Source organism: Seriola aureovittata, chromosome 11 (genome assembly GCF_021018895.1).
Source record: "Seriola aureovittata isolate HTS-2021-v1 ecotype China chromosome 11, ASM2101889v1, whole genome shotgun sequence".
Lineage (NCBI taxonomy): Eukaryota > Metazoa > Chordata > Actinopteri > Carangiformes > Carangidae > Seriola > Seriola aureovittata.
The window spans coordinates 5,250,696-5,271,007 of record NC_079374.1 but is presented as its reverse complement, the minus strand read 5'-3'; the positions used below and the strand labels follow the sequence as shown (position 1 = coordinate 5,271,007).

Sequence of the window (20,312 nt, the reverse complement as noted above, 5' to 3'; positions counted from 1 at the left end):
AGTTTTCAATTATTTCTGAGCAGTTTCTCGACTTCTTGTCTATTTTTGGCTTAAAAACTGAGTGATCTGCTGAAGAAGATCATGTGATGTGATTGAAAGCTCCAGAACAGCTACTAATTTTCCCTGTGGTGAGTCTCTTTACCCAACTGCTGTTTCAAACAATGAACAAATATCCATTTTTCGTCAACATCATTGATATTAATTATCTTAGCATCATTATAATAACAAGTAATAATCAATAAGTGTTTGTTGTTTTATTGATTAAAACTGGCCAATGTATTGCTCTAAAGCCTTTAAAATGTAATTGTATGAATAGTTTTGACAAAGTCTGTTATTACCACAAACATCCAGTAGAGGTCACCCCTGCAAATATAGTGGACGGGAAGATTCTGTGATTGACCGATGAATGGCAGATCAATTATCATTGATACAAGAATATTCTGCATATGTAGTGTTTATTTTAGAGTCTGTCACATAATATCTGAAGTGAAACAGCAGCAAGGAGAAGGCAAGAAAATTAAAAAGATGGTTGGGTTTTACTGTTATTAGTTTAGATAATCCAGTTGAGGAAAGATGGAAGCTTATCGAATGTTATAATTTGTTTTTTGATTCCTTATTTTAATAGTATATAAGAATATAATTAACAAGACTGCTTGAGTGGGTATAAAAATAGTGTTTTTTTTTTTTGGATATTGCTTTATCGTTTCTTTATTATTATGTCTTTGCACAAAGTTGAGCTGCACCCAATGCATTAAGAATTTCATCATGCAAAAATATGATTAAGTTAATGATGAAACCTTTAGTGAGAAATATAAAAGTCATTATTTAAGAGAGGATTTTTCTTTTGGTATTTATTGGTCTGTATGTTAGAATGTAAAGAATTGGAGAACAGGGTGAAAAGGTCATTTCTCATCTCACTGTGAGTTCAGTTGTGACCGTGGGACATTTTAGGGCCATTACAGCTTAAAGCAGAATTTATGGGGTTTGGACCAAACACATCATGTCCTTGTAGCAGTAAACTGACATCAGGACATCTTAATGGGGGAAGTCAGTAAAGACTGAATACCTGTACATTTTATAAGGTGTTACTGGTGTAAAAATACTTGCTCACTCCACACTTTGCAAATCACAAACTACGCAACATTTGCAGGTGTCAGCAGTTTAATATAAGCAGACTTCACTGTTGTATTTACAAATGTAAACAGACCTACAGAAGCAAATTGAATTTAATGGTACATTTGATAAAATTCTGTATAATATAATGTCCTTGTATAGTTTTGATTCATTATGAGTTTGTATTTTTGTCCTTCCTTTAATCTATGTTGGTCTGTATTTGGTATAGATGGGCTTCCACAGACATAGTGCTGCAGTGAAACCAGGACCATGTCTAAACCTGTTGTCCAGACTAACAAATCGGTGTGAAACCAGCCCGGCAGAGACGATGTCCTTGCGGGACTCACATCCTTCAATCCCCCCCCCCCAAGGAAGCAAAGAGAGCAGACTGAGACACGCAATGAGAGGAAATAATAGTGTTTGAGATGTAGGCGGCAGAACAACTACCCCAGAAATAACAATAAGTTGACATTTGATGTGATGGTATAGAGGATTGTGGGAGAGGATACACGTGATTAATTCCGGTGAAGTGGTGTGGTTTGTGTCGGCGAGGAGTCGAGGAGGGAGACGGAGAAGGAGTGTGTTCCTGTCAGGTAAGATCGTGTTTATTGGAGGAGACGCTCCGTCGCGGTGTCTCTAGGGGGGAATAAAATGCTATTTCTGACTGACGGGGCTTTTCTCGGAAACAAACTGACAAAGTGTTTGGGCAGCGCTTCGTGTTTTTGTTTACAATGGCGTCGACCGCCGCGCCTGATTAATGACTTCAGTCAGTTAAAGCGCACGTTAGCGCGTGGATTACGATTTCATAAGAGTCATATCATCGCATTGATATTAAGGAAGCAGACAGGTGGAGAGATGATCACCTGTAGATTCCCTACAGCGACACAAATGAGACCGTAGTGAAGCAGCTGATTGGCTGTGTGTGTTCAGGTATAGATAAAGGACAAAGGATGAGGAAGGAAACAGTTGGTGGTTTGAGAAAAATCTTTTGTTTTTCTTTTAAACAGAACCAATTCACTTTGTCATGATTTAAAAATCCGTTTAAAACCTAAACATGCAATATAAACATCTTCATTTATGAACACACTCCTATATTTCAGATTTTTTTGGAAACATGTTTGTTCTCTTTCCACAAATGGAGTTTTGTACTCTAACTATTTAATCTTGACAAATAACCTTTCATGCTGTGTATTGTCTTCACTGGTTGGTTCATCAGTCGGTTTTATGCCAAGAAATAGTTCCAGTGTGAACTTTCAGCAAGTCTCCATTAAAACAAGGAGATGTCATTTTTACATTTCTTTTCTTCCAGATACAATATGGTGTGTTTATCAGGGAGATGTAGAGCTGTTGCGTAGACGTTACTTTGTACAAGTGGTTGTTGCTATTAAGATTATTCAGTCTTTAAAAAGGCCTGTACCTGATGAATTTAGATGCTGAATATTTTTGTTCATTTTCTATGAACACTTTATTCTAATGTTTTTTTCTGCCCCAGATATATTTTTTTGTGTTAATCAGCTGATTAGCATAGCATAGCTTAGCATAAATACTGAGAAGAGGGGAACCTGTGGACAGACAACCAGACTGACTCCAGACTCCAGGAAGGTAATCATCTACAACAGTGAAGTGTCGCTTATACACTTAATGTTTTTGTATGGATTAAACAACCAAGATATTACATGCTAGTGAGCTTTAGAGGTGCTGTGTGGTGGAGTTTGTTACCTTGGCGATGGCCAGGCTAACTTTTTCTTCCTGTTTTCAGTCTTTATGCTAAGCTAAGCTAAGCTAAGCTAAGAGCTGACATGAGGGTGGTATCATTCTTCTCATTTAATTCTTGCCAAAAAAGCGAATAAGCTGATATGCTGTGCACTAACAAATGGTTTTTTATTTTTTTTTTTAAAAAAGACAATTTGTGGTTTTAGGGGGAGTTTGGTTGTGTGGCTATGAAGAACAATCAATCCACCCAGTACTTCTATGCAGTGTCTCAGCTGGTTGCCTAGCAACTTAATTTATTTAGTGCATTTACAGTCAGGTTACAGTCAGTAAGCTGATTTCTTCAACGTCATGCGAACGACAAACGTGGCTTCTACAATCGGGGTAGGGAATTATATCAACCTTGTGTCTGCAAGAGAAAGTGTATTTCTTGGCCCTGTTTATGCGTTACCAGGTTTCTTATAGACTTTTTACTGTGTATGCCTGAAAGTGTGGCTGAAACAACAGCGCAGTAGAATGAAAGCGTAGATCATGTTGTGACACATCAGTGTATTCCAAGTTTAATTGAATCTAAAATTGCACTTAAATGGAAACCGACACAACGTAGCCTCTAGAAGTCTGAATAAGTCGTTTGCCACCGCGGAGCGTTTGTCTGTTTAAGTTCAGACACATTTGTGCTGTAAGAGCCAGGAGCACTACCACAGTTAGAATGACTCCTGTAATATGAATGATATTTCCACATTAGATTGCCTTGGTGAGAATTATATAGAAAGTGTGTATGTTTTGTCTGATTTCCTGCTTAAACAAGTCTCTCCAATGACCTGGTTTCTTTAGTGAACATGACTTCAAGAAGTCACTGTGCCTAACTATATAAATTAAATTTAGTTGATTTCACTTTTGCATAGACGGCATGTCAGTGAAGCTCTATAAAGACGCTGCGACTGGCTTTGGTTGCTGCATCATTGACTTTACAGGCTACATGCCAGGCTCAGAGGGCTTTGTAAATACCACAAGTAATGACAAGAATGTAGACAACTTCAGTGCTTGGTGCCACTTCTCCTCATTACTGTCATCAGTGACTTGCCAAAACACACATCTCTTCATTTTCTGTTCATTTTCAGTTTTGGCACTTGTCAGCTGACAGCAGTGCAAGCGTACAACATGTGTCATCCTCCTTTAAGAAGGTAAGTCTTGCTCTGAGACTGGCTAAACCATAGAGGTAAAATGTTGCACATGTGAAATATAAGCTTATCAGAAAATCAGCTGGCTGCTCTTTTTGACTTTCCGAGTCACCAAGCTCTCATATTGTAGATGATTAGCACAGCAGTGGGGTTTTTTTTTCCTGCTCAGTTCAAAGTGTTAAATCACAATCTCAGTTATAATCTGTGACAAATTCATCTTGGTGCAGCTGATGTTTGATTAGTCATTGACTTCAAATAAGTGCGGAGCAGTGTGCCCCCTCATCATCATGTTAACAGCCTCAGAGACTTCTGACAGTCATCATTTGGATTCGTTTAAGGCTTTTTTCAGTTGTCCAATATACATATATACATATATGTATGTGTGTGTGTATATATATATATATATATATATATATATATATATATATATATATATATATATATATATATATATATATATATATATATTATAGAAGTGTCAGGCTTTTATCACATCCCCTCAATTTATACCCATGTGATTCATGTACAGTACAGTCTGTGCTGTGCCACAGTACTTATAGATATGTCGTGTTGTTGCCTGCACACTGGAATAGAGACAAAAAGTACTTATATATATATATATATATATATATATATATATATATATAAAAATAATGGTATCCTGTGGATGTATTGTGCATTGCCTTAAAATGCAGCACATGGTGGATATTGCTCAGCTGATGTTAGTGTGGAGGAAAAATGTGGACAGCGGGTTGACGGCTTGTCAAACCAACAAACTACATAATTACTGGATGTCTTTGTAAGGAATTTTAGCTAACACGTTTTTTTAGATTTCATATCGACAGCAGCTTTCTGAAGTCACAGTTTTATTCACATTAGTTGCCCAGTGCCACAGTGGGATAAATGTGGCTCAGTGACCTTTTCATCTGGTGGAAAAACCTTAGCAGTGACATCACTTTGTAATAGTAAGAGAGAATTGTGAGAAGCATTTTAAAAGGATGCTGTATGTAAAAAAAAAAAAGTGTGCAAATAGACTTAGTAAGTTTTAACAAAGACTGCAACTAATGATTAAATTAAAAATGTAAAATACTCTTTTTGATGACTTAGTCTATAATATACTGTAAAATAGAAAAAAAATCTCATTACAACTTCCCACAGTCCAAGATGACATTTTAAAATTTCTTTTCTCCAACATAAATTTGCTGGAACCACAGAATGTTTGACATGTTTGCTTGATAAATGATTAACTTAGTGATCAGTCTGTTTCAAGTACTTCTTTGTTGATCAGTTAATTGACTAATTAAGTGAGAATGAATTAAAGTTTAATTCAACAGCTTAAAGTATCTTTATACCGGCCCCACACTGGAGGGTAACTGGGCAGATTTTGGGTCAGATTCACCACCTCCGGACAATCAAAGGGGCGTTCTCGAATTCCAGGCTGGTCTGAATCACTTATCTTCCCGAATGATCCTGTAGTGTGAGGGATTTACTGACTGTTTGCAAATGGTTCGCAGTCTTCCCCAAATCGAATCGCGTTGTGAAAGAACAGCGATGGATCATGAATATTGAGCAGAAACCGGCAACTGCCAATGAGAGCAAGCTGACCGAATGTTGCGTTGTGACCCCCCCCCCCACCCCCCCTCCAGTGTGCACCAAGCCATATGTGGATAGATCACCTGAAACTAAAGCTGGAGGTGAGCATTGCCCTGTGACTGAACCTTGACCCCAGGTAACCCCTCCCACCTGTCAACTGTGGAATCGCTCACAGCCACATGAGTCCTCCCTCTCTCCACTCTCTCTCTGTCTCTCTCTGTCTCTCTCTCTCTCTCTCTCTGCTCTGCTCTCCTGGGCATGTCTTTACATGCCGAGAAACACCAGGAGAGGGAGGAGACAAAAAAAAAAAACAAAAAAAAAAAACAAGAAAAACCGGAGAGCATGAGAGACAGAGAGACAGTATGGTAGAGGGGGGTGTGAGGTATTAACAGAGGGTTGGAAAGAGCTCAGGGCGTGAGAAAGGAGAAGAGAATTTCATGGTAAAGCTGCAGTTGGGTACCGATGCTTAAAATCGTAAGAGTGGACAGAAACTGAGAGGAGGGAAGACTGTAGCTGTAATTGGAAGACGGAGGATGACTCGGGCAGGGGAGGGGTGAGATACAGTGTCATTATATTTATGAAAAGCAGGCTGTCATTTCCTCTCTTTATTCATTCCTTCTCCCTCTTTTTTTTTTTTTTTTTTTTTTTTTGACAGAACAGCTCCACGATCTCCATGAGAGGCATGATGATGAGCGGTGGTAACCATGGCTTTTGGGTTTCAAACCCAGCAACAAAAAGATCAAGATCGATGGAGGAAACGATGAGGCGAACCATTAGCTGACTTGACCTTCCTCTGACTCTTCTTCCTCTCAGCATTACACCTCAAGACCTGCAGGGGAAGGACAGCAACTGATAATAATCACCTGATGCAACACTTGCAGGAACTGCCGGTGTGAAAAAATACCCAGGCATTGCCCAGAGCTGTCACCAACGGGAGCTGCCGCCAGCTGCAGCTCAATCTCAAAGTTACCTTAAAGGAGCATGGGACGTGGAGTTCAGAGCAGTGAGTTGTCCCCTGGATGTCAGACCACCAGGAGCAAATGAGTAGCAGTGGATTTGGCAGCAGTTCCAGCTTGCTCCAGGGCCGGCGTTTCTACTGCCGGGAATGGGCCCTGAGCAAGCTGCGGCACTGCCTGGACGCCCGTTCTGTGCCAGGACAACCGCCAGGGCTGCTGGTGATGGGGGGTCCTGGTGCTGGGAAGACTGCCCTGTGCACTGAGATGGTGTGGCCCACCTCGAAGGCAGGGGTGGCAGTTGGGCTCGCATCCCGCTGCCTGGCCTCCCACTTCTGCCACAGGGAGGACCAGAGGAGTACGGTGCCGTGGAGGTTTGTCCTGGGCCTGGTGGAGCAGCTGAGGGCCTCCCCTCTCCTCTCTCCTGGGTACAAAGAGATCCTCAAAAGCCCGACTGTATCCCCTGCTCTGGAGCCTCTCACCTGTCAGAGAGACCCTGATGACACCTTCAGGAGGTTTGTATCACATTATTTCAAAATTTTCCTCCGAAAATTCTCAGAGTTAGGATGTCATGGCACAATTTTTTTGATGTGACAGTCGCACGCTTGATCTGAAGAGGGGGGAACTTTTTATTGAGCCCAGATTGAAGGGAAATTTCAAGGTTGTCAAATGAGAGGGGGCGGAAAGTTGCCGAAAGGTAACAAGCATGGAGCCCATCCAGACGCTCTGCGTGTGTGTGCATGTTGGAGAGCGTGGCTCATTCCCAGCTCAGCCCAGCAAAATTTATGTGTGGTATCACTGTAAAGGAGGAAATTGTTGATGAAAGTAGGAGCAGTTGAACAAAATTACATGTGTCAGCAGGCAAAAAAAAAGTGGTTTATCAGACTCAAACATCAGTGAAAACAACTTGGTGAAAACCTGCAACACATGTTTGTTGTGTAAAAGGTCAGTTTCAGCATGCGGTTGTTGTCACCAAAAAACATCTGTCGTATAATTATTAAAATAGGTATCTGATCTGATCCAAGTTTGATTTGACATCACAGACACATTGATGATCTCAATGTGAAATCTATTAATTGCTCAGTTGACTACAGTTGTAACTACAGCTGCAACTGATGATCATTTCCATGACAGATTTAGATTTAGACATGTTAAATCTATGAGACACCAGAAAAGAGTGAAAACTGCCCATCACTATCTCATATTGATTGGTTTTTAAGACCAGTTGTCTAAAAGTGTAACAAGTGTAAAAGTCTTAGTGTAAAACATGCAATAATTGGTTTTGTTTTGTATTATTTATAGTTTACATGGCACTGCTAATGCGGACAACATCAAGATGTAAAACAGTGACAACAATGATACAGTTCCACCTTAAGTTGATAAGTAATGATAGTGAATTATCGGCCCTGGCTGCAACACTGCAATAAAACATCCGTTTACAGAATAAAAAAACTTCCCCACTCTGAATAGAAAGAGTGACAAACACAGTTGTGGGAAAAAGATCCATGAAAGTTTTAAAGCTGCTCCCATTATATTTCCTAAATAGAGGTGATTCTCTGCGGGTGTAAAAGTAAAAAGTAGCTCAGAGCTTGTAAATGTAAAATCATGTGGCAAAGAGAAGTCAGCACAGTCGCAGGAAAAAGACGACAGTAACCATTCTTCCTCGTCGTATATTTATTTCTCTTCTCATAATGCGACCCATTCACAGCACACACAATGGGCCTCCAGTGTGAATGAATGCTACTGTGTTATTTACGACACAACATCCTTTCAGAGAGGGAGAAAAAAAGAACAAAGAGGTAAAAAAAAAAAATGCCTCCAGTACCCTGGTGACCATCTCAGCACCAGTCAGCGAGGTCACTCTCCTCTCTAGGACTTTTTTCACTCCCTCCTGGTGTGTTTACTCTGCGATGAGTCTGAGCCCTTTTACACTCCCCCTGTGTTTGCTCTCCTCTGGTGTGAAGTACCGAGCTGGATTCCACATTCCCCTCAGACTGGCTCGCGGCCAGCGGCTGTTTGTGTTTGGAGCTCATGTGAGAGAAAGTGGCTGCGGGCGAAATGCTGGCATGTGAGACCATGTGAGAACGGCCGTCGACAAACTGATGAAACATGGGCTTGAATTGGCAGTGAAAGTGCATGCATGGGATGTATGTGTGGAACCAGCTGGTAGCTCAGTGTAGTCAGCAAGTCAGTCACTCTTTACTGAGCTTTGATGTGCTGCTGCTCCCGCTGCCTGGAACCTCCTGCAATTAGATTGAAAGCTAAAAAAAAAAAAGGTCTATGTGTCTGATTTACTGATTTAAATGTGTTATTGTTCAATACTTTTCGGCCACTTTCACACCTTTAGAAAAAAAAAAATCTCATTGTTGCTGTTAAATTCTGCTCCATTTCATGCTCACACTGCCGTATCACAAACCACAGACTGTAAATAAAGATGAACGTCGCCTTCATGATGTCACCCATAGGTTTCTGAAGGTCAGAGTGGGCTGCTCCGCTGTCACCGTCTTGGCAGCACCTGACTCTGCCTGACTAATCCAAAAATGGGCAAAGAGGTGGGACGTTAGCTGAAATTAGCTGAGGTCACACCTAGCATACAGCTAGCGGACTGTGACGCGACACACCTGCATAAAACTAAAAATTTAAGGGGGATAGTTGTTGTGTGGTTGCCAAACTTTACTCACTTTTTAAATGAGGAACTGCTAAAACATGGGGAGGAGAACACAGTACAACATGCTGCTTCTAAGTTTGCGACACATGAGGAAAAATCCTTGCACTCACATGCTGACATGCATGCACAGATGATACCATGCATACCAAACAATCTGCTCTATTTATATACGCACATACTATGCAGTGTATTTATAATTACACTCTTTATACAGATGGTTTGTTTGACAGTTCACAGATAGCAGATGGATGAAATGGTAGTTAGCGTTTGAATTTATGCTAATGTCGCCGCGTATATTATCCTGCAGTTGACCCCTTTTCTTTCTTGGAAAATAGTTTTCAGTTTGCTTTTGAGTGAGAGAACGGGACCAAAGTAACCACACTCACCGTCTCCAGATCTGGATCTTACTCTAGGGTCATCAGAGAACATCACCTGAGGCCTCAGAAAAGCCACTGAAGTGATCTAAGTAATATGACTGCAGAGAGGCAGCCTCCAAGTTATTACCAAGTCCAGTTAAAGCTGAGGGTCAAAGGTCAAAGTGTGAGCTGAAAGAACCTGAAAACGACGAGCAGGGTTTAAAGGTTTGTTATCCTCCCTCCTTTGCTCTGGCTTTAATCAGATGACTAAATCACACGGATGTTTGATAAGCTTTTTGTAACCCAGACGCAGCTGTCACCCAGGGCACGGTTTCATTTTGCTTTTAATTGCAGGATACGCTCAATGCTGGATAAAAGTCAGGGCTACAAGAGATGAATCACACACATTAAGGCTTGGTGTGTAAATAAAAGATAAAGACAATGTGAAACTATGACTAAAGACATTTTATAGGTGTGATCATTACTTTTCCTTATCTATGTTTGTCTTATACATGAGGTAGGGGGAAAAAAATCATCATAACATAATAAAAATTAAGATTCCTTCATGATATATAACATTAAGCTTCAGGGAAAAAGATCAGATGTGTTATTTCACAAAGCAAAAGCCACATTACAGAGTCTCAGTAATATTTAGGTTATCTACTAACGGAAGTATCATGAGTTGAGATATGTTAGGATGTGGGTGGTTGGCTTATCACCTCTGCTGAATAGCTTCCTGTGGTAAACCCTGAACTAACTGATGCAGCATCTCCTAATAAGTGACACTAGGTAAAATGTCCATTATTTGAGGGCAAATGTATTAATAAAGTGACAGTTTAATAGAGGTGCAACCGGTTAATTTATGCGTTTCAGAACATGGTTTGATGCATCATTTACCAAAGTCTCATCACTGAGAATGACTAATTTCCGCTCTCTTTGCATATGTTAATCCTGAGGCCGATATTTTCCTGGTGACCTCAACACTTTCAGTTAATGACTCTGCTGCTTATTCAGCCTCACATGCCTCTGTTTGGTTGATTGGCCAAGCTTCTTTATCAGCCAGAGTAATGTGAAATTTTCATGCATTTCTGGCGTAACGCCTCTGTTTGCAGCTTGGATGACCTCTTCCCAGTGTTTTATAAACAGTTTCCTGTTTCCTTCCTGGTGGCAGCATGTTTTGCTTTCACAGCGTTGGAGACACTGCTCGATTTGCTGTGGCTGGGTTATTTTGAAGCTGAAAAGATGCATATTTCTTCTCTTTAAACCTGGCTTAAAGAAAACCTAAAGGTGACTGGACCTGCTGGTCGTTCTTAAACATAGACATTAACACTAATAACAGCACACACACACACAAACACACCCTGTTGACTTGAGTTAAGCCTCTGTGTGACCCATTTATAACAGACTGCTGTCACAGGTTAATCACTGTTTGTCACCTTTAAAATAAGACCCCTGTCGGCATTTGTAGTTCTGTACAAATCTTTGCAAAGAAGAACATAAAATTAAACCGGACCTATAAATATATCTATTAAACTTGTTGCTGACTTTCTTTAATTAAATGTGATTTCTTTTGAGGGGATTAAGTGTCCGTCTTTGTTAGGACAGGCAGAACATAGGTTTCGATAATCACTAGGATTACTATGCAGCTACCATAACATTATAGTTAGAAAACAAAGTTGTTGTTTTTTTTCTCTTTGACTTGGCTTATTTTTACTGCAGGCACAGTAGCCATCTGGAGCATGAACTTTGTTCTTAAATGCCCTGGCTTCCCTCATACAACTTTCACTTTCATTATTAAGTTTTCATTCTCCAGCAGCTCTGTGCCTCATGGTGACTGCACGACTTCATTCTCCTCACATAAACTTGCCTCAGGTCTTAAGTCTGGATTTTGGAATAAGACATCAGAGCCCCCAAAAAACCTTTGCTGTCTCTGTCTGTATTATACACTATTTAAATGTTTAAACTGTTGCTGAAAGCAACAGTGACGGCAACGATAATAAAACAATACATTGCATGAAAACTTAAAGCTCAGGCATGTGAGGAGGTTTGACGGTCAGGAAATTAATTCAGTCTGTGGAAGGACCGCAGCAGCAGAGATACAGTACATACAAGTGTGCATGGGTATTTTATGAGTGTGAGTGTTTATAACCTGTGTACACCTATTAGCCCGCGTGTGTGTGCAAGCGTGCCCAGGGTGGAGCAGGAAATTTCAGGTTCCACTAACCTGAGTCACCTTCAGATCACAGCAGGGTGTGGGTGCTGACTGTGCTCTTTAAAGGACACTTACACTGTGATTTAGGTTTTTGCCCAATTGTTTTACGGTTTTACAATGTGTTGCAGTGTTTAATGACAGTAGAGGATGCAGCGTTTTCTCAAAGTTAAAGGTTTAAGGTAAATGCTGTCTTATTAGTAAAGTGCTGTGGGTAAATAAGAGTTTATATTTCTAAGGATCAGAAAGGAGGATTTTGCTCAGTTTAATGTTTGATTTTAATGTTCCAACAACTAGAGAATAGGGAATTTGATTCATCTCGATCTTGATGAAAATCCTTTTGAGAAAAGACATCACGTTGTTTTTGTTTACTGTTTTGAAACTGACTGTGAATCTAAAAGCCTGAGAGCTGAGGTGAGATTGTTTCTAAAATGTGTGAAATGAAAAACAAAATAATAATAATAAAAAAAAACCTCAATAAAACATTTCCGCGCTGGAACTGGAATTGCCTCAAGTCATGGCAAAATAGCTGCCTGCATATTGATGCAAGTGATTTCATTTAATGTCACTGACTTAATATGCAAAAGGTTTGACCTAGTGTGTTTATCTGTGATGTTATTACACTGCAGTTTATATGAAAGAAAATGCTCATGCTGTTACTGTTGCTTTCAACTCCCACATCCGCCCACGACTCCTGCAGTTTTTACACTGCTGTCTCTTCCTTTGTGTGTCTGTCTCTCTTTCTCTCTTAGAGCAGTGTTGGGACCCCTGTTAGACCTTCCTCCTCCTGCCCAGACTCTGTTTGTGGTGGTGGACTCCCTGGATGTAGGGCATGGGGTGGGTGCAGGAAGTAGGAAGAGCGACTCCATCGCAGAGCTCCTGGCCGCCAACCAACACCTGCTGCCTGGCTGGCTGCTGCTCGTCTGCTCCGTCCGCCGTAACAACAAGGCTGTGTGCAAGATGTTCTCAGGTACGATGAAAAAGGAACTTGTCAAAGAGATTTTATGAATTTGAACCTTTATGAGTCTAGACATTAAAAATAAATCACAGCAGTCATGAGGGTCAGGGAGGGAAAGTATTTTATAAGTCACAGTTTTAGTTTTTCAGCAAGTCAAGTTTGACGAATACTTACTGACATTTTTACCAAAATGTTTGTCTTAAAGTCTTAATAATGTGTATATTTTTAAATCCTGTGATAATATGCAACATTACAATGATAGCACACAGTAGAACACGTGAAAGCACTTAGCAACACCTAAGATCCTTTTTGTGGATCAAGCATCTAATGATGAAATCATTATTACTGGCGACCTTAGCATTATGCATTAACAATACTTCAAGTGGCTGTGCAAGTGCTGAATAAGAAATAAAAGAATCTGCTGTGTCTTGGCTACAGTTTTGATCTTGTGTGCAGACTCAAAGTCTGAATTTGAAGTGGCCCTAATAAGACGGAAAATCTCAGCCAAGATTTTTTATGTAACTATAGCAGAAGGGTTCTTTTGACTGTAACTCTTGTTAAAAGTTGGCACTAGCTTGAGTGCTCTGGTTAGCTGTTCCAGCTTCATTTTACTAACAAATTACAAATGAAGGAGGGAAGTGTTGTTTTGTAGCAGTAGAACCTGATGACCAACTTATACAGCACAGTTGGGCTGCAGCTAACAATTATTTTGTTGAAGTGATTAATCTTCTGAATGTTTTTTTTTTTTTTATTTGTCTATAAAATGTCTTTCTCCAATCAACACAGCAAACCCCAGAGGCATTAAATGACTATCATACATGACACAGAAAGGCATTAAATCCCCACATTAGAGAAGCTGTAAGAAGCAAATGTTTGGCTCTATTTATACATACATCTATCTGTATAAAAATAGGTGTGCCCAAAACAACACTGGTGTCAATACAGGTATAGAGAGTATAGAGAATGGGCAGGTCAGGTGAGGCAGCCTGATGATTATCAGTGGGATACACAGGGATAGAATAACCAAAATAACATAACTTGCCCTGGTATAACTCCACCACCTCTTTCTGTGTTGTAGGTTTTCGTAAGCTTTGTCTGGATGATCTGCGGAAGCCGCCGCCAGTCCACGACGTGCAGCAATACATCCTCTGCCGGCTGGATGAAGAAGCATCACTTCGCCGTCAGCTCACCCCCGACACAGCTGACATGCTGAATTTACTGCACATCAAGAGCGGCGGCTGCTTTCTCTTCCTCGAGCGTGTGCTGGACGGTGTGGCAGCCGCGCTGGTGGGTCTGAGGGAGATCCGGGACATCCCCGGGACTCTCAATGGCCTCTACCTGTGGCTGTGCCAGAGACTGTTCCCCCGGGGGCTCTTCATGTACATCAGGCCTCTGCTTAATGTGCTCTTAGCTGCCCCGAGGCCCCTCACCCCCCAGCAGCTATTCACAGCAGCCTGGACTCATGACACTTCGCTCAGCCTCCAGGACTTTCAGAACAAACTCCGAACCCTCTCTCCTCTCCTGATCGATGGCCCTGGGGGCACCAAACTACTTTTTCATGCCAGCTTTGCTGAGTGGCTGACGGATGTCAAGTATTGCACACAGAAGTACCTGTGTAGCAGAACAGGTGGACACAGCATGCTCGCCATGGCTTTGACTCTGCAAGGACCCCACTTGGACATTGAGGGCACTTGCCAGCTAGCCACACATTTAGTTTGCTCCGGTCACCATAAAGATAACCCTTCATTATTGGCTCTATGGATGCTGTGGGCCGGTGTGCCTGCTCTAACTCCCAGCTGCAGCCGCGCCCTCTCCACCTCCTTAAGTCAGCCTCCTGTTCTGGTCAGTCAGGAAGTTCTTCAGCTCTTAATGAGGACTGGGCTTGTCCCTGCAGCCTGTTTTTCAGATGAAGACCCAAGTGTTGGAGTGCATTGTATAGGTGAAGAGGGAACTAATTTAAGACCGGCATTTGAAAGGGAGTTGTCTGTAAAGAAGCTGCTAGACAGCGGGGTATCTGCAAACCAGCTACATTCTACAGACGGACAGACCTTGCTTGCCAGTGCAGCCCATGAGGGTTCTGCAAATGTAGTTCAACTTCTCCTGACACACGGATCGGATCCACTGATCAGTGATCATCAGGGTCAAACGCCACTGTCTTTGGCCTCCAGGCAGGGTCATGTCAAAGTGCTGTCTGTGCTCCTGGAATGGGCCAAAAGCCGGGAGCCAGAAACTGCAGCTCAGATGATGGAGCATGTTGACAGTGAGGGCTGGACATCACTGCGCTCTGCTGCTTGGGGAGGACACAGCGAGGCTGTTCGGCGTCTCCTGGATGCAGGAGCAGATGTGGATGGATGCGACGGCGAGGGCCGGACTGCTCTCAGAGCCGCTGCGTGGGGTGGTCATGAGGAAATTGTTCTGACGCTACTGGACTATGGGGCTCAGGTTGACAAAGCTGACAGCAAGGGCCGCACGCCGCTTATTGCTGCTGCCTACATGGGACACCATGAAGCTGTGGAGATATTGCTAGACCGCAATGCAGAGGTTAACTTGGCGGATGGAGATGGGCGCACTGCTTTGTCAGTCACTGCCCTCTGTGTCCCTACAGCAGCAGGGGTCAAAGGTTATGGTGAGGTAGCAAGTCTGTTACTGGAGCGCGGAGCTGATCCAGGACACAGAGACCACGATGGCATGACACCACTGCTTCTTGCAGCATATGAAGGCCATGACGAGGTAGTCGAACTTCTGCTAGAAGCTGGTGCTGATGTGGATGAGACCGCCGGCCCAGATGGCAACGTCCCTGCTGCAGCGGCCGTTACCCCCTTACTGGCAGCTGCAGCAATGGGCCACATGAAGACGGTATCTCGTCTGCTCTTCTGGGGAGCAGCTGTGGATGCCATTGATTGTGAAGGCAGGACGGCACTCTGCCTGGCAGCAGCAAGAGGCAGCACCGAGGTTGTCCGTGCCCTGCTGGACCGAGGACTGGACGAGAACCACAAGGATGACCTTGGCTGGACTCCACTGCATGCTGCTGCTTGTGAAGGCCATCGGGCTGTTTGTGCTGCTCTGACAGAGAGAGGGAGCATGGCACGTGTCGGAGAGATGGACATTGAAGGACGCACCCCTCTTATACTGGCTGCCCAGGAAGGTCACTGGAGCACTGTCAGGCTGTTGTTGGACAGACGTTCTCCCATTGACCACAGGGCCTATGATGGACATTCTGCCTTGTGTGCCACCATCCTGGAGGGCCATGCTGAGGTGACAGAGCTGCTCATGAGGCGAGGGGCTGATACTGACGTACGGGATGCAGAAGGAAGACCTCTGCTCTACCTCCTGGTGTTGGAGGGTCAACTTGAGATGGCTACTCTGCTAATAGAGAAAGGAGGGGTGCCCCTAGAGTCCCGAGACTCTGAGGGCCGTACAGCACTTCATGTGGCTTCCTGGCAGGGTTGTATTGAGATGGTAGACCTACTTTTAAAGCATGGAGCAAACCCCAATGCACAAGATACAGAAGGTAGACCACCAATGCATTCAGTGGCTTGGACAGGACATGCTGAAGTAGGACATCGTCTCCTACAGGCCAGCGGTATCAACATAGACCTTGCTTGCCACCAGGGGGCAACATCTCTGAGCATCGCTGCCCAAGAGGGACATGCTAACATTGTGGCAATGCTTCTGGAAAGAGGCGCAAATCCTGATCATATGGATAAATATGGCCGCAGTCCAGTCAAAGTGGCTGGAAAACACAGGCACTTTAACATCGTCAGGCTCCTGGAGAGCTATGGAGCCAAGCCATACCTAGGCCCGTTGCCAAACTCTAATGCTATCTCCCCCGCAAAACTCAACAAGATCCGCTCCTCAGACATCTCAGAGAGTAACGGAGGTGACGTAGCAGCTGCTACCTCTTCCTCTTCGGTATCTTCTCCTGGCTCCACGGCAGAACGATTCCACTCCATGCAGAGCTCCCAGACCTCATCTACCTGCCACTCACTGGCCACGGTGCAGACAGTGCCAGCTGACAGTCTCAGCTTCATCCAGCAGATCCAACAACACTCACTGCCCCGCAGTCGTAGCCGTCCCTCCACGCTCCCTCCACCGGGGAGCTCAGGCATGGGCAGCCCCCAGGGAAGCTTCCAGCGGCATCCCAAAGGCAGCCCCCCTCCCACTGTTTGCACTGTCACTGCTATGGTGCACAACTGCGAACCGCGTCAGAAAGGCTTGTCACCTGGACTTGAATGTCACGACAAAATGAAGCAACAAAATTCACACTTAATAAAAGCAGACAGGACTACTTACGCTGGTGGTAAATGGCACTCAGTCATGGCTTCCCTCGGAATAATGCCAGGGCAAGACAGTCCTGCAGTAGGTGTTAAAAACAGAGAGAGCCCTCCTCTGGGCTACCCATATAGACTACAGAGCCCACTTCAAGGGGAAGCTTGGGATTCTCTACCCCAGAAAAACATTTTGTCACCTGCTTGCTACAGTTTTACCCCAGTCCCACACTGTAGTGCCTTGCAAGAGGACGTTATGGTTGCAATGTCGACCACAGACCCGCAGCTTAATCTGAAACAGGCCATCAAACTGCAGTTTGAGGGTCCCACCAGTGCAGCCTTATACAAGAGAGAGACACCCCTGTGACTCTTGCTCAAGTAAGAGACTTAAGTTAGCTATTGCTACACCTACACCCAAACTTTTTTCTTTTCTGAAATGACTAGTTCATTGACAGTAAATACTGTTGAGTTGAGTCGTTTATGAAGCAAATATTGTCCAGCATCTCAAATGTGGCGATTTTCTGCTTTTCATTGTTTTATATAATATTTAATTAAAATGTATGGTTTTAGTAGTTTAGTTGTTTGGAAAAAAATAATTGACAGATCAATTTGATAATGAAAATAATCATTACTCACAGCCCCTGTGTGAGTATTTACATGTTATTTTGTGATATCACAACAACCAAAATAGTTGTCTCTGGTGACATACATTCATCCTGTTGACTGAAATCTGTCTCTTAATGACAACTTCTTTGTTTTAGGTGGAGTTGGACATTTTTGCAGTTCAAGGAGAAGGCGCTTTTCACCGTGTACAAAGACTTTCTGGGTTCAGATGAGAGAGGAAGTGATGTCGTTCTCCACCCGCTTTTAGAAACCCAGAGGAAAAACAAACTGAAAGACATCCAAGCTTCATACCTCTCCGATGCCTGTCTTGTGTGTTGAGCCGGGCTCTCACAGACAAAATCACACTATAATCACTCATTTAATAACAAACTGGACCTTATTTTCCCATTGAATTCAGTTCCACAAAAACTTTTTTATTGACTTTATTTGGCGCCAATAGGACTGAGTCTGGATTCACACATAGGATAACAAGACTTTTTTTTAGCTCTACAGTGAATAACACTCAGTATTATGGAGTGAAAGTGTTTAGGTTGGGTTATGTTTTAAATTATTTTTTGCTGGTAAACAACCTTGTTTAAGAGCTTTAAGCTTGTGGCCTTGATCTCTATTGAAGCCTTTTATATTTACTATAAACTGGCCTACACCCCCCATAGGTCTGTTGCTGACAACCAAACCAACAGTTTGCATAAAAGCAAGCCTACCAAAGCCTGACCCAGTATGAGATTTATGAGACAAACTACAAAGGACAGCCAAGTTTACTGAACCAGTTTGGCTTGTTCACTGTGTGTCTGTGAACAAGCAGGAAGGAACATTAAAATCTGACCATTAAAAACCCAGGGTGGACGTGGGGGTGATGGATCGAAACTTGTATGTGGCCTAAAGAAGTGTGTAGTTCTTTTATCATTTTTTTTCATTGGATTCATATTTAATTACATTCATTAATTAAAATAGCAAATTGTCCACCTCTGCTCTGTCTGCTTGTTTGTGTGGTTATATTTCATGCACTTATGCACTATGACTAAATGTCAGGGATGGCTTCTGATGTGGAAGCATCATGCAGAGATGAAAGTCTAGCAGCCCTCTGATGGTGGCCACCTGGGATTATAGAACCAGGCGCTTAAGGGCTGTTTTGAAACGGAAGAAAGGAGGGCTCTGCACAGAGATCCAATAGTGATTTGTTCTCCATTTTTGTGTTATGTTGTATCTGTGAAACTTTTTAGATATTTGGACATTGGGAATTACATTTCTGAAGTGTAATTCCCATGTGCACTGTGATGATGGATACATGTGTTAAACATGTGAATGTTTTGGCTTCAATATTTAATGGACCTAAATGTGTAGAGCCATTCTTTCTTCATATTTGATGGTTCTGACCTTGCACCTTTAGCATTATGTTCTCGCTGATGTTAGACACATAACTCCGTTACTTGAATCTACAGCACAGTTAATGATGTACACGAGTTTATACAATCAGATGTATGTATGACATGACTTGATAAGTTAGCTTGGACCAAGCAGGTTAAACCTCTTCTGTCACCACCTACTTACTGTGATGACTTGTGTAGTGTTTCAATACAGAGAGCCAAGCCTTCACTATTTGTAGCCTCTAGCTATACTCTGTACCACTAGTAATTCAATGCATTTCCTCGTAGGGGGTGTTTTTCATCTGTTTTTTGGAAGAATGTTTCTGGGCTCCTTTTATTCAAAGCTAAATGTGCATCTACTAAATTGCTGGGCAGTAAAATGAATACCTCTTCATTTTAACTCACATTTATTTTGTTACTATTCAGCTGCCGTTCCCCTGGAGTCTTAGCAATTGGTTCATGTTAGCTGTTGTTGAATGCCAAGAAAATGTTTCTATCACATAGAATATGAATACAAACCTCCACAGAAATGTAATGTTTTTTTTTGGGGAGGACTGGCAAAACAACTGTTCTATGAGAAAGCTAAATGTAGTGGAACAAAGCTAAGACAGATGTTGTGTGGGACTTGGACTCTCTATAGCCAAACACACAATGCTGTGTTGTCACTGACATACATTTCTGTTACCGTTGTCAGACAAATGCACAAATGAGTGTTCACAGAGGCTTGGAGGCTGAATGTTGCTGTTTGTTAAACTGAATTCTTGACCATATCTGTGAAGATTGACAGCCATGCATCAATGTTTAAAAAAAAAAAAAAAAACTTTTCCCACTCCACGTATTTGAAGAGCATTTTGAAAATCTCTGTTCTCAGCAGTGGAAAATGTCAGCTATGTGGCAGGATGTGGAATATGTGCTTTGAAATCATACACATTAGTGAAGACATTCTGCATTCAGAAGAGTGTAGTGTACTTTATTTTAGATCCATAGTCAGCACTGTCGTCAGGGTGACCAACAACAAAGAGATACCACTGCACACATGCTGTTTACTCATTGACCACTTTATAAGGAATGCCATGCTAATACTATACCGCAATTATTTGTGGCATGGATTCCGCAAGATGTCGGAAATTTTCACAAAAATTTCTGCAGATTTGTCAGCTGCACATTCATGCTGCAAAGCTCCTGTTCTACCCACATCCCAAAGGTGTTCTACTGGATTCACATCTGGTGACTGGCCCCTGAAGTACAATGAACTCATTGTCATGTCCATGAAAGGCTGTGGCATGCAAACATTGATTGATTGGTATTAAGATAC

At 42.5% G+C, this 20,312-nt stretch overlaps 1 protein-coding gene across 5 annotated transcripts; it reads left to right on the top strand.

The window, feature by feature from the left end:
- The first annotated feature begins 1,506 nt into the window (after positions 1-1,506).
- ankrd50l (ankyrin repeat domain 50-like) lies at positions 1,507-18,593 on the top strand. 5 transcript variants are annotated; one of them, XM_056389927.1, is made up of 7 exons: positions 1,507-1,706; positions 3,945-4,007; positions 5,519-6,150; positions 6,258-7,065; positions 12,536-12,753; positions 13,820-17,387; positions 17,771-18,593. In XM_056389927.1, the coding sequence occupies exons 4-6, from the start codon at positions 6,617-6,619 to the stop codon at positions 17,374-17,376; spliced, it is 4,224 nt and encodes a 1,407-aa protein (XP_056245902.1). In that variant the 5' UTR covers positions 1,507-1,706; positions 3,945-4,007; positions 5,519-6,150; positions 6,258-6,616; the 3' UTR covers positions 17,377-17,387; positions 17,771-18,593. The 5 variants fall into 5 exon arrangements, with proteins under 5 accessions (XP_056245902.1, XP_056245900.1, XP_056245903.1 ...); XM_056389925.1 differs by having other exon boundaries at positions 6,253-7,065; XM_056389928.1 differs by lacking the exon at positions 5,519-6,150.
- Positions 18,594-20,312: the final 1,719 nt, after the last annotated feature.